The 15,373-nt window shown below is 40.3% G+C and overlaps 1 protein-coding gene across 1 annotated transcript in view; it reads left to right on the top strand.

Annotated features, from left to right (window-relative positions):
• The window catches only part of TTLL5 (tubulin tyrosine ligase like 5), a 274,932-nt gene that overhangs the window by 116,156 nt on the left and 143,403 nt on the right, over positions 1-15,373 (top strand). Inside the window, 1 exon segment of the mRNA XM_021679581.1 lies at positions 4,268-4,452. Coding sequence (XP_021535256.1) covers positions 4,268-4,452 — 185 coding nt within the window.

Here is a 15,373-nt window from a genome sequence, read left to right as displayed (position 1 = left end):
AGTTATAGCATATAACAAATCCTCATGAATTTCAGGATTGAAAAGAGTCAAATACTGGGTGTTGTATGGAGGTGTTGAATCACTATATTGTATACCTGAAACTAATATTACAATGTATGTTAACTCACTGGAATTTAAATTAAAACCTAAAAAAAAATAAAATAAAAAGAGTCAAAGAAGAAATCATAATGGAAATAAATGTAAAAGTATTAGAATGGAATGATAATGGGACAACTGTGGGTCCAAGTTTATGGAGAGCAATGAAAGGCAGTATGTGGAGGGAAATTTACTGCCTTAAAAACTTTCATTTGAAAGGAAGAAAGGCTGAAGATTAATTTCTAAGTATTTAATTTCAGACATTATAGAAACAAAACATCATAAATCTAAATAAAGAAAAAGAATAAGGATAAGGGCAGAAAAATCAGTGAATTCAGAAATAAAGTACACTAGGGAATATCAAAACCAAAAGTTCTTTGAAAACCCTAATAAGATGGACAAACCTCTGGTGAGACTGATCAAGAAGAGAGAAGACGTGGAGTAATAATATGGGGTTGGGGATGGAAAACCTATAGAACTACAAATTTTGCATAGGTGACAAAAAGAATTGTTAACTGTTTTTTTCCAATAAAATTGAAAACTTACAAAATGGACAAATACAAAAGTATAACTTACATAAAATTCACTCAAGAAGATGAAAGCCTCAACAGTCCTGTATTAAGATAATTGAAACAATAGTTAAAAATCTCACAAAATTTGAGGCCCAGATAATTTTATAAGTAAGTTCTAACAATCTTTCAAAGGGCAGATAATTCCAATCTTAAACTTTTCTCGAGAATGGGAAAAGAAACGATACTCATCTCATTTTGAACACCTAGTTTAATCTTAATAACAAAACCAGTTGAGGATAGTATGAGGGAAATTAGAGACCAGCTTCATTTATGAACATAAATGCAAAAATTCTAATCAAAATATAAGCCAGCCAAATCTAGCAACATATGAAAGAGATAGGACACCATAAACAAGTTTATCCTAGGAACACAGGAGGGCTTAACAGTAGAAAATATATAAACAACATTTGCCACATCAACAAACTAAAGGAGAAGAACCATATTCATCTTAGTAGATGCAGAAAAAGAATTTGATAAAATTCCACAGTCATTCATGATAAAGCTCTCAGCATAAGAAGAGAAAGAAATTCTTCTTGAGCTGAAAAAGGCCATCTGCCAAAATCCTACATGAGGTATCAGTGTAAATGGGGAAATGTTGAATTTTTTTTAACATTAAGAGCTGTGAAAGGATGCCCACCAATATTGCTTCTATTTAATGTTTTACCAGACCCAGCATAGTAAGACAAAAGAAATTAAAAGCATAAGGATCAAAAAGGAGGAAATAAAATTTATTTGCAGATAATACATTGCATAGAAAACTGAAAGTAATCTACAGATACATTTTAGAAATAATTATTTTAGCAGTATAGATGGCCATAAGATCAATATTAAAAATCAGCTTTGGGGCGCCTGGGTGGCTCAGTTGGTTAAGCGACTGCCTTCGGCTCAGGTCATGATCCTGGAGTCCCTGGATCGAGTCCCGCATCGGGCTCCCCGCTCGGCAGGGAGTCTGCTTCTCCCTCTGACCCTCCTCCCTCTCATGCTCTCTGTCTCTCATTCTCTCTCTCTCAAATAAATAAATAAAATCTTTAAAAAAAAAAAAAAAAAAAATCAGTTTTTTCTGTATATTAGCAGCAAAGCAATTTTTTGTAGTGTGGTTAAATATATATGAAATTTACCATTTTAACTATTTTTAAGTTTTTTTTATATTTCTTTTAAGTATACTTAATTTCTTTTTTTATTATGTTTTTAAGTTTACAGTTTAGTTGCACTACGTACATTCACATTGTTGTGTAACAGTCACCACCAAGAAAAAAATAAATCTAGGAATAAAATTTAGGGATAAATTTAGGAAAGAAAGGAAATTTTATAAGGCTTTTTGAGGGACATTAGAGAAAACCTAAATAAAATAGATTAAATAGCTTATATGCATGGATGGAAAGAGTCAGTGTCCTAAATGTTTCAGTTCTCATCACACTGATCCCTAGATTCAATACAATTCCAACCAGAACCTCAATAGGTCTGTTGTTACACTTGACAAGCCCATTCTAAATGGCCAAGAATAGTGAGAACCTACGAAAGAATAAAAATAAAGTGGAGGAACAAAAAAAAAAGATATGATACGATAACTGAGACAGTGTAGTATTTGTTATAGACAAATGGACCAATGGAAAAAAACAGGAAGTTAGAGACACACAGATAGATGGAACCTTGATACATATCCAAGATGGCATTGTGCATAGTGGGAAAGGAGGGGTTTCTCAATACATAGTACTGGGACGATCAGTTAATAATACAGAGAAAAAAAATGAAACGAGGTCACTGACTTACACTATGTATAAAATTAATTTCAGATGCAAAACTTAAAACTTCTAGGATAAAATAGGGGCATCTGGTTGGCTCAGTTAGTTAAGCATCTGACTCTTGATTTAGGCCCAGGTCATGATATTGAGCCCCACATGGGGCTCTGCACTCAGCAGGGAGTCTATGTGAGATTCTCTCCCTCCCCTGTCCGCCGTGCTTGGGTGCGTGCACACACGCTTTCTTTCTCTCTAAGATAAATAAATCTTTAATAAAAACTTCTAGGATAAAATAAACAAGATTATCTTTAAGATCGCATGGTATGGAGCCAGTGACACACAAAAGCAAAACTGCCATAAATCAATAAGAAAAAACCTAATAGAAAAATGATCAGTGCTATCAGAAAAGAGGTAACACATGCTCAGCATCATGATTAAGCAGTGGATGTAAATGGAGACTACAATGAGATTTTTACCCCCTTAGAACTAGTGAGAAAAATTAAGATACTTGACAACACTAAGTGTCGGTGATGTCGATCAGCAGGAACTCTCATATTTTGCATGTGGGAGTGTAAAAAAATGCCACTTTGGTATTATCACGTAAATTTGAAGATTTACCATACTCTATAATTCAACAATCCCATTCTTAGGCTTATACACAAGAGAGGTTCTTGCACATGTGCACCAGGAGATATTCAAGAGTGTTCACGGCTGCACTGTTTATAATAGCAATAAGCTTGAAATAACTAAAATATCCATTGATGGGGGAAGAGAAAAATAATTTGTAGTGTATTTGCAAAATGGAATACCAAGCAGCGGATAAATTAATGCATTTTAAGCTATGCTTAGCAAGGATGAATCTTGAAAGTATGGTATTGAATGACAAGAACAAATCTCAGGAACCTACTACAGTAAGATACCACTTTTGTAGAGCTCAAAACCAAGCAAAGTTATCTAGTATTTTGTTCATGCGTACCCACACAAACACATTATTGAAGATATTTTTAAAAAGGAAGGGAATGAATGATAAGGGGAAATACGGGATGTCTCAAGAGGAGCACATAGTTGATGCATATTAATTGGTAATGTGGTTTTGATTTGGGTAGTAAGTTCACTGGTTCATTATAGTATTATTTATAACTTACCTGTTATAAAATTTTCTATGTATCTCACAATAAACATGAAAGAGTTACAGATTTTTTAAAGCAGTATCACCAGATTGTATATACCAAATGATCACAGTTATATAAGCATTAATAAGACAGAAAGGAAACATAGTATTTTCTGGGTTTTAAATTTTTTTTTCAGTGAGATGTATGACTTCCCACATAGAAAAAATATGAACCTTGATTTTATATTAAATAATTTCAGTGCTCAAAAACTCTCCGATATTACAGTTGGAAGAAGAACATTTAAATCTGAAAGGAAAATGAGTCATTTCATCAATATAAGATTATTGCTGTTTTTCTAATTAGACTGTTTTGCTTTTATCTGTTTTCCCTTTTGAACTTGGTAAGACGGATTGTGGCTTATTTGACAGTAGATGCCATAGGCTACTGACAAGTAAAGTCTGATTACAAGAAAAACAAGAATTATAATAAGTTTTAAAACTATACTTTTTTATTCATTAAAATTAGTAAATTCTACGAGTGGTTGTTACCCACTGCATATGATGAAATTTTTGTGTGCGTGAAGCTTTCATAGTAAACAAAAACATGTTAATAAATGCTTGTAACAAGTTGTCAAAGATCCCTGGGATTCAGTAAAGTATCTGTTGGCTGAGATTTCTCTGTCATCACCCTAAGTTTTTCAGGATTTTTTTTCCTAAGTGGGTAAAAACTTTTCTCTTTTTTTTAGCAGGTTCATGCCATCCGAACAAGCTACACTCGGGAATGGCTAAACCACAAAGAGAGGGAGAAGATGGTTCTCCGTACAGCAGACGGTATAACCCAAGCATGGTCACGGCCGAGCTCCAGCGGCTGGCTGAGAAGCAGGCAGCCAGGCAGTATTCCCCATCTACTCACATCAGTCTCCTCACCCAGCAGGTACGGACAGTTGCGGGACCAAAGAGCTCTTTGGTCCCGAGGATCTTAAGGACAGGGTCATCTGTCCTTCCCTGCCTCTGCTCATTTCCTGTATGCTGATGCTTGTTGAAGGAGTATTAGTTGGTATGAGCTAAAGAATGAGAGTGTTCCTCTTGGTCTTTAAAGAAAATAAACTTCTGTTACAGGTATTCCAAAGTTAAGTCGCTACTAACTCTGATATATTTATTTCATGGATAAACAGACTTGAACATTCAGCTGTCAAATAGACTTTTAAAGGATCTTTAAAAATAACTTCTTTCTTTGGTAAAATTTTCCAGTGAGTTCGTCTTAGAAATCTTTTTACCAGAATGCCATAACGTTACCTTTTACTTTTTTTTTTTTTTAACTATACACCTTTCATCTCTTGCTCTCAGGACATTTTATGGCTACTGACTAGTAAAGCATTTCAATACACCTTTAGTCAACACATGTCATTCTCCCCATTTTACAGATGGGGGAAACTGAGGCTGAAAGAAGTGATATAGTCAAGGTTATTCGGGAAGCTGGATAGATGGAAATAGATACCACAACTTTGACCTTAAGTTATAGATATAATAACAAGCTTACAACACAATGAAGTTATATGAAACTTTCACAAGAACTTTGGGATTGTTTTTGCCCTCCTTGCCGATCATCCCCATGGTATTTAACTAGAAGTAGAAGCCGTATCTTCTCCCTTTCCTTTATGCAAAATGGCATTGAAGTCCCCCAAAGAAATTATTATAATTTAACTCCACAGTTACATTTTGCTATATCTCTGGTGCGTCAGAGTCTTAATTAGCGCAACTCTGTAATGATAATCAAGTCTAGAAAAAAGTGAAGCTGAAAATTACTTCTAGCACGTGTTAAAAATAGGCAACACACTGCTCCCTGGTGGTGCCCTGCTTCTCTGTATAAAATTTAGAACCAAAATTAAAAGTAAGCTTTAACTTTACTTCAGCCTCATCCCAGTGTGTGAGGCTGTAATGAATTTTCTTTTTCAAAGCCCTAATCGTTTGAAGGGAGATGAGGATGCCTGATTTGAAATAGGAAGCAAAATATCTTGCAAGGGCAGTTTTGAGACTTGAGGGGGGTGGGCGAGTTAAATTTTACAGATAGAGTGATAGGAAGAAGGTACTAGAATGTCATGACCATGGTAGAATAGGAAGGAATTTTGAAATGTGAAGTGGTTGTGAAGAAGGGAGAGGGCCAGTGATCCGCTACCCGTTTTTCACTGGGTCGCTGACAAGAGTGTATGTTTCTAGCTTATAAATGAGCAGCTAGAAGCACCAAGACATTAGGAAATTTTCTTTGCAGTCATAGTAAAAAACATAGCCAATGTTAGTGTTTACGTATTTTCAGCTTCTGTCATTTGGTAAGCTGCAAAGCTTGCAAAATGACAAGATTCTGATCCTGTGGGACTCCAGGGTGATTGTATCCTAATGGGAAAGTCATTTCCTTCAGTCCATCTTTCTTGTTGAAGGAGAACTTCAGTGCCAGAGAATTAAAAGTCCATCAGACTCCTGTACGTAGGGATCTGAACTTGCCGTTAGATGTCAGTCTTAACTTTTAGAGTCTGGTAAAAGGGTGGCTGGTGCTCGGTACAGTACTGAGGGAGGGGCTGTGGTATGTAATAAGCAGGGTGGGGTGATGGAAAGTGAGCTGGACTAGCCATCTGTAGATCTGTCTTCCGCCACCACGGACCAGCTGTGTGATCTCGGACAGTTCACTCAACTTTCAACCTCAGGGTTTTTGTTTGTTGATGGGGTAAATACAGTAGGCTCCTGACGATAGTATGCAAAAACTACTTTGTAAAGTCTAAATGCCATATATTTGGAAAATATTGGTGTTTCAGCCATAAAAGGCTTTCAGTAAGAAATTATTTCTAATTTGATTTGAAAAAGTAGTTTTTAGGGAAAATACAGTGTTAACCAAAATGAACTTGGTTATTGAAAAGTTCAATTGTATGTTATCTGGCTCCTTCCCCTCAGAGCAAGTAATTCATCAATTTGGAATTTGGAAAATTCTTTTATTCTTCTTCTAGTAAATAATAACCTGTTACAATGGCTTCATATGTGCTCTGGCCCATGTGTTTGCTAGTGGGGGAGCAGACTCAAAGTGGGGGCAGCTCTGCCCTTCTCTCTCAACTTGGGCCGTGAAACTTTCAAGGCAGCTTCATCAAAAGCAGCTTTGTGTTCAGTAATTACTTCAAATGCTTTTTAATTCCTCATACCTGTGATTATTTCCTGACTTCCAATTCCTATTTTGTGTTTGTGTCTGCCCGTCCGTCCTTCCTTCCTTCCTTCCTTTTAAATCCAGTAGGGTTAATGTTTCCTTCCCCTGCTTCCCTTTTTTTAGTAAGATAGTTCTGGATAAATTTATTCTTTCTTTTTTTTTTTAAAGATTTTATTTATTTATTTGAGAGAGAGAATGAGATAGAGCATGAGAGTGGGGTGGGTCAGGGGGAGAAGCAGACTCCCTGCTGAGCAGGGAGCCCGATGTGGGACTCGATCCCAGGACTCCGGGATCATGACCCGAGCCAAAGGCAGTCGCTTAACCAACTGAGCCACCCAGGCGCCCAAATTTATTCATTCTATTGTTTTAATGTTTCTGATTGGTTGTTTTGTTTTGTCTTTACTAATTCCCTTCCTTCTGCTTTTGCTAGCTTTATTTTGTTTCCTCCCAGTCTCTTAAGTGGGATACTTACTTTCATTCTCTCTTGTCACTGGATTTAAAGCTACGAATTTTCCTCCCAGTATTGCTTTCATTATATCCCATAAACTCTGATGTATCTTTACATTGCTTTTCCGGGTAAGGTGTTAAGAGACCTGCCACTACATAAGGAACACAGATTTTTTAATGATTTGTGTTTTGGAAGATGAGTATAAAAAATTGAAATCCTTGGGTCCGTTTTTGAAAAATCATTTTATTTTGTCTATAATTTCAACTGCTTACCCCATTAAAGCTTTTAGTGGCATTTTTCCTAAAACTTTTAATTCAAATGTGTTTTTTTAATTTATTCATTCAAAAACATTTTATTAAGCTCTTAGGAATGTTCCAGGCTTTGGTACTAAGCCATGGGGATGATATAAGACATAGTCCTTGGCATGAAATAACTCACAGTCTGGTAAGGGTGACAGCCACATAAACACATGATAGTACTAGCATGGAATATGCACGAAAGAGATATTTCTAGGGAATAACAGAAGTATCAAAAGGGGTAATACCTAACCCAGCCTGTGTATGGGAGTGAGAAGGCCAGAGCAGCCTTCTTGGAAGAGATTCTATCGAAACTAAATCTGAAATGTAGGCAAGTGGATGGCAGGAGAAGGGTGAGAGCAGGTTCCAGGATAACAGCTAGCCTGTATGTGTGTAAGGAAACAGTAGGCTGGTTAGTGGTATTGGAGGATAGGGAATCAGCAGAGAGCAGCTAGGATGGAAGCTGGAAGAGAAGACATAGGCTGTTTAAGGAAAGCTTTCTCTGTGAAGGAACTCATCTTCATCTCATAGATGACGGGGGGGCGGGGGGGGGGGCTGAGAGATGCACTTGGCTTTGCCTTTTAGCTTGGTCACTCAGGTAGCTGGAGGAGGGTGGGTTGGAGGGTGAGGCAGTGTCACCCCGTTTCCTTCCTGCTCACTCGTGAAGATGCACAGGGAGCTAGCCAGAAGTAAAGAAGCAAAGTACTCTGACAACCCCAAAACATTACAGTAAAACTTGGAGGTACCCAGAATTTACATTAGAGGCTAAATTGTTATGGATTTGCATGGCTAAGAACAGAACCTCATTTAGCCTGTGATGACTTTCACTACTTCTGTTACGATTTAATTTTCTTTATGGCCTACAAAACACGAGAACATCAAACTTTCCTTGCCACACAGAGGGGCCACAATAGCGACTTCAGCAGTGTTCGTGCCGGCATGCAGACGCTCGGAATAATGCTTGAAAGAGATACATGTTCTTAGTGGGGGTTATTCAACAAGTACCCTACAAAGCTGAGCAGAGAGCAGGTCAAATTTAGTTTCCCCTTGGCACACGAGAGGCTGGCTGTCCTTTGGGGAGGGGGTTCTTTGGAAGTCAGCGTGTGCATCCCTGAAAGCAGGGTTTTCTGGGAGCATCTTTCGTGCTGTGGTAGCTGACAGGGCGCTGGAGTCGAGCTTCAGTCTCACTGTCTCGGTGCCGGGAGAGGTGTGCGTTACCACTGCAGCCCTCTGCACAGACATTGCCCTTTGTGGTTACTGTTGTTAGTGAGCAGAAGAATGTGGCCAAGGAGCCCAGCTCTGTGGTGAGGAGTGGGAGGCCGCGACTCACAGGGAGCATCGGCCCTCTCTGTGCGGGCGAGTGTGAGATTTCAGGACCCAGCTATCATTAGGAGCAGCTCCAGCTCTTCCAGCCTGGGAGTTTAATCAAAGGAATAACAGCAGACCACCCAGGCGAGGGCTCCGAGGCGGACGAATGTGCTGTGTCAGTCTCTTTCCCCCAGCCAGCCAGTGCCCGGGATGTGGCCAGGCCTCCTGGAAATGTGCTGACAGATACATAGGAGGGAGGAGACACTTTCTGCTTCTCACATTTTTCATATAGATGGAGAGTGGAAAAGAAAACCATTCCATTTCTTTCATTTTTTGCTCCTTACCCTGGTACTTCTCTAGAGCAGTTCTAGAGAAGGGTATATGCTCACGTGTAGAATGTTTGGTTTCCACCAGCTGCTCATTCCTCTCACTCATTCATATATGGAGGAATTCTCTATCATTTCTTCTGCTTCAGAAGCTGCCAAGGCGGACCTTGAGTGAGTCTTACTTTCAGAATTTCCACTTTGAAGGTGAAACTGGCAGAGAGGGAGCTGAATTTCTGAAATGATGACGAATGTTCTCCAGAACTGAGGCGGATGGCACCCAGCTTATCCCATGCTTGGATGTTTGGGAACTCTCCTCCTGCCTCCTTAGCATGCCCAGACACATTTGAACTGTTGTACATTTATGTTCTGATTTGGTGGCGGTTTTCCAAGTCTAGCTCCTTTGGTCCTATATTCTTTCTGGGTAGAAAAAGTTACACTTCTTTGTATCATATATATTACTCTTTCCCATTTCTAGAAACAGAAACGGATAAATGGAAAAAACAGTAGTTCTTAAGTCAGTGAGACCTTGGAGAAGTTACTTAACCTCCCTGTGCCTTGATTTCCTTCTCTGTAAAATGGGGTAATTTTAGTATTGAGACTAATTCTCCTCCTTGATCCCTGTGCCTCCTGGCTCTGGGGCCTCACCCCAGCTGATTCTATCTAATTTCCTAGCTCTTCTCTGTCTCTCAAGGCTTTCAGCCCCCCATGTTCCTTAGTTCCTTAGTGCCTACCGTATGGTCTCTCGTTCTAAAATAACCTTTCACCCTACCACCCCCTCAAATTCTTGTCTTCCCTGTACTGCCAAACTTTAAAGTAACATTATGCCCTTGCTGCCCCAGTGCCCCTGACCCTGTCCCCTCCACAGTTACCCTTGTAGTCTGACCTTCTCTCTTACCATTTTGTCCACCTTTCTCTTAGAGGTTGCCAGTGACCTTGGAATTGCCAACTTCAGTCACCTATTTTTAATCCTCATTCTCCCTCAGCATGTGGCACTATTATTGACCACCTCCTACCTGAAAAACTTTTCTTAGCTTCTTCAACCCTTTAGCAATTCCCCTGGGAGCTCATCCTCCTCTTTCCCCTGAAGACTAGATTCCATTTGCAACATTTTTTTTTTTTAAAGATTTTATTTATTTATTTATTTGAGACAGAGAGAACGAGAGAGAGAGAGCACATGAGAGGGGGGAGGGTCAGAGGGAGAAGCAGACTCCCTGCCGAGCAGGGAGCCCGATGCGGGACTCGATCCCGGGACTCCAGGATCATGACCTGAGCCGAAGGCAGTCGCTTAACCAACTGAGCCACCCAGGCGCCCCATTTGCAACATTTTTTAAAAGCCACTGGCATATAGACCTCAAATATATCAAACTGGCAACAATAGGCTCTCCCCGATTAAAGACAGTGGGATGATGTCTGGGCTTCCGCTTCTTCCCATTCTTCATAGCTCTCCTCCAGCATAGCTCTGAAGTCAGAGCGCAACACAACTGTTTTTTCAACACACAGTTTCCCCTTGGGTACTTGTTCTCTTCCCATAGCTCCATCTGGTACTATTCTGTGGATTTCTTTCACGTACGCATCTTTAGTGTGAACCTCTTTGTTGAGTGCTAAGTCCAGACTTCCAATGGTCAGACATTTCCACCTAACTGTATTATCAGCATCCAAAATACGCAACGCATCTTAAACATATTTTGAAAATATTCAAAAAAATATTTAAGACATCTAAAACCTATTTGTTCGTCTCCCTTTTATCTCTTGGTATTGGTGACACTGCAGTTCTCCTCGGGATTTAGGTATGGAGCGTTTGATTTATCATTGTCTCTGTTTGCTTCTTCATTCTCTCTACATCCAGGCAGTTGCCAAGTCTGGTTGATTCTGACTCCCTAATATCTCAAATATATTTTCCCTGTTTCACTTTCACATCGACTGTCCTGCTTAAGGCCTTAACTATCTCAATTGGACAGCTACAGTTACCTCCAACGGTCTCCTGTCCACCTTAGTCTTTGCTGTAAAGGAATCTTTTTGAATCACAAGTCTGGTGATAAGACTTCTTTGCTCAAGAATCTCGAGGGGGCTTTTTGTTATCTACAATGTGAAGCCCAAGCTATTAAATGTTATTCAAATCCTTTATTTAGAATCTGGCTCCAGTCTACTTCTCTAGTCTGGCCTCTCCCATCACACATGTTTTTGTGCACTCACCCAGAATTTGTTGGTCTCCACACCTTAGTTTTTGCTATCTTCTCATGGGAAATGTTCCCCTGTCACCATGTCTAACTTTATGCATCCATCCAGGCTCAACGTAGATGCTGTTTGGTTCTCAACCCTCTGGGGAGCTTTCCTGGTGTAATCTGAAAGTGGCCCCTATACTCAGAAAGCAGGCAGACACCAGAGAAAGAGGCAGGCCACTCAGTGTTGGTAGGTGGCAGTTTTAATACTAGCAAAGGCGGGGGTGGGGGTGCCTGGGTGGCTCAGTTGGTTAAGCGTCTGCCTTCGGCTCAGGTCATGATCCCAGGGCCCTGGGATTGAGCCCCGCATTGGGCTCCCTGCTCAGTGGAGAGAGCCTACTTCTCCCTCTCTCTGTCTGCCTGCCGGTCTGCCTACTTGTGCTCTCTCTCTGTCAAATAAATAAATAAAATCTTAAAAAAAAAAATACTACCAAAGGGAACCTACATACGAGGCATGTCTTGGGCAGCAACAAGATGAATGGATCCCCACACCTGCTGCCAAATCTTAGAAGTTTATAAAGAGGCCCTAACTGGGCTCAGTCATGTATACTGTGCAGGTGTTTTCAACACATCACCATTTCAAGGCCATGTCCTTAGAGCAGCCTCTGGGAGTGGGAAAGGCAAGTGGAACCCACATTCCAAGGATGGGAGGAGGGGCTGAAGAGCCTCTGTGTGGCCCGGTCCAGCTCATGGGTCAGTCGGCAGCCATGTCTTTCTCATGGCATTCCCCAGCAGGTGCCCCTTCACTTGGATGCATGTCATTTCACGCATCACACTCTCTTGTGTCCAGATAGCTGTCTCCTGCCTCGGTGAGCTCTTTGGGGGCAGTGTCCTATGCTGCCTCAGAACCTGACTCATGGGTAAGCCTTAGTAAATGTGCTTATTCTACTGGACTGTAAGTTACTTGGTTGAGGATGGGGACCCATTTTTCACCATTTTTTTTTCAGCTTTGGTATATGGTATGCACTCAGTACATTTTCGAATAAAAAAATGAAGAACCCATTGCCTCCCCAGCCAGAAGTCATCTTTCCACTCTCCATGCTCCTTTAGCCCCTCATTAATTTCTCTGTGTAGTAAACCTGTTATAGTGATTTTGCATCTCTTCTTTCATGTTGAGTTATAATCTGTGTGATGACACTTCTTTCTGATCCATCACCTAGCACAGCACCCTTGCACTAAGTAGGCACTTACCACATCTTCGCTAAGTTGAGAAGAATTTCTCTTCTGTGTTTTGTTGGTTTTTATATTTTTTAAAACTCTTGTTCTTTCATGTTTTCTCATTGACAGTACCGCACCTGCCCTTCATCATAAAGCAGCCAACATTAACTGAATGTCTGCTTTGCACCAGGCACTGTGCTAAGCACTTTATAGACATTATTTCTTTAACCCTAGGATGTAGATACTTATTTTTTATGGATGAAGAAAACAGAAGCTGGAAGGATAAGTGACTGTTCTAAGGTCACATAAATGGCAAGTGACTGAACCAGGATTCAAACCCAAGTCTGTCTGTGCCATGCTCTTCCCCTCAGTGTTTTTTCCTGCCTTCTCTTGTGGGAATCAGGACTCCAACCTCTCATCAGCTGCATGTGGCTGCAGAGTGCTAGCCAAGCCAGTGCTTGAGCCTGCAGGAGAGAGATGGGGAATTGAACTTCCTGTTCTAGTGATTAGAAGGGCTTCTCCAGGGGCCCCTGGGTGGCTCAGTCGGTTGGGCGTCTGCCTTCAGCTCGGGTCGTGATCCCAGGGTCCTGGGATCGAATCCCGCATTGGGCTCCCTGCTCAGTGGGGAGTCTGCTTCTCCCTCTCCCCTTCTCCCCTGCTCGTAATCTCTCTCTCTCCCTCTCTCAAAAAGATAAATAAAATCTTTAAAAAAAAAAAAGAAGTGCTTCTCCACTCAAAGGTTGAGAGATATGTGGCTTTGTCTAGATTATCAGTTGTTTGTTGAGTAAATAAGTATTTGTTGAGTGAACTCTTCATCAGATTATTTTATGGTGAAATCAGTTGATCCTTTGAGGAGGCAAAACAGCCTTCTTAATCTGGAGAGATGGAGAAAGAGTGGATTGATTTATCGTGGTGGTGGCAGCCCTCACTGACTCATAAAAACCAAATGTATAAATTGGAAACACTATCAAGCAATTTGGCTGTTTTGTAAGGTTTCCCAGGAATGTCTCAAATCTTAATCTGGATTTTGGAGCACTGAATGTTGATAGGCATATGTGTGTTATGTAAATGACAATGTTCAACAGAGAGGGGATACATGACAAGAGAACTTAGTGTTGGTGAATTGGAACTACAGAGATTCCCAGCTTTTCCTAACCCCTTTTAAAATTTAATTAACATTATAACTCCTATCTCTTGGTGATCAGAGTGTAAATTTCTTGAGGTTCATTTTATTGGCATCCAGGAACTGATACAGGAGTTGAAGCTGTCTTAAAACATGTTGGTTGGTGTGGCTGATGATTTAATACATTCTCAGGAAGTGCCCTTGAAGAATGGTTAAAAAGGTAGCTGTTTAAGGATGATTTTTTTTTTCATGTTCTTGATTGAATATATTCTCTAATATTCTCTAGTGATGAAAATGATGTAGTAAGTGCAGATCTGGCACTTTTGGTTTTCCTCTTCTTTTATCTTGAGGGAAGTGGATCTTGGTCCACTGGTATTTCCTGTTCAAGGACTGCCTTCGGTTCTAGCTACATACACTAAAACAAGTCAGGAAGGACTTGCCACTGCATTTCCCTATTCCAGATCACTCAGAGCCCCACAGTCAGGGGAATGAAAGTTTCCGTGGCAGGCTTGATTGATCTAGTCATATTCTGATGAGCCTTTGCCTATGAATGACACAGAGACCATTATTCTCAAGATGATACTGGTGTAGTTCTGAGGACATTATGAATGCAGATTTAGACAAATTGATCTTCATATCATCCTGAGTGATTCTTAACCTTTTCGGAGTCAGAGATCCCTTTGAGAGTTGCATAAAGGCTATCTTCTTCGGGAAAAAATGTGCATTCAGACTTAGAAATTTGCATTAATTTCAAAGGGGTCATAGACACCCCCCAATTAGGCTCCCTCTTGATGCCCTTTGGACCCATGGTCTCCAAGTTAAGAACCTCTGAAAACTTTAAGGTAGCAAATGGCCAATAATATCGATAATTTGGCCAAAAGTGATCACTCCAGACTGTGATCACTTTTGTTTCACACATTCTGTATATATTTCAGTGATATCCCCCAGCTAGGGTGTCTTCTCAGTGGAAGCAAGGATTTTTGTTTTGCGGGTTTTTTTCATGGTTCTATGTTCAGTGCTGAAAAGAATGCCACAGAATAGCTGATAAATATTTGTTGGATTAATGAAATAATCTTTTGAAGCTCCATCTCTTGACCTCACTTGAGCTGTGCCGAGACTGTAAGCTGCATTGGGAGCACTATTATTTGGTCTTTCATGTTGAATTCCCAATCTCCATTTTGATAAGTAAGATATATGACATTTGCAAACAGCCTAGCGAAACTGAGATTCAAGATCTGTTTCACTCAAGATAAAAGGGAAACCAAAAGTGCCAGATCCATACTTACTAGACGATTTTCATCACTGGAGAAATACTAGAGGACGTATGCAACCCAATTTCGAATGGAGTGTCAGCCTTTTTCAGTTTCAGTGCCAAGAAGAAATATACAGTATAGACATTGTGCAGACAAGGAGCGAAATCTGAATGCAAAGCTCTTATTTTTCGTATTTGAGAACCTTGCCCAAGGATTCAAGACCAGGCAGAACTCATCTCTAAAATTATGCAGGGCACTAGCAAGATCAACACTTACCTCTCTCTAATCACTGGTTATTTTATTTCCCATTATTCCAAAGCAGTCCCTCCCTTATTTGCAAAAAGAGGTAATTTGGAACCTTTAATTTCCTTTCTGGCCTGCCAGTGACATTAATCACTTTTCCACTCACTGGTGAAACTAGCTGCTAGCTAGAGGCTGTTTGTGTGTGTGTGTGTGTGTGTGTGATGAGACCCACTTCATTTAGAGGCTCTGTGTGTGTGTGTGTGTGTGTGTGTGTGATGAGACCCACTTCATTTA

The sequence above is a fragment of the Neomonachus schauinslandi genome, chromosome 9, assembly GCF_002201575.2.
Source record: "Neomonachus schauinslandi chromosome 9, ASM220157v2, whole genome shotgun sequence".
NCBI classification, from domain to species: domain Eukaryota; kingdom Metazoa; phylum Chordata; class Mammalia; order Carnivora; family Phocidae; genus Neomonachus; species Neomonachus schauinslandi.
Note: the sequence above shows the minus strand (reverse complement) of the source record. Positions and strands in the feature narration are given on the sequence as shown.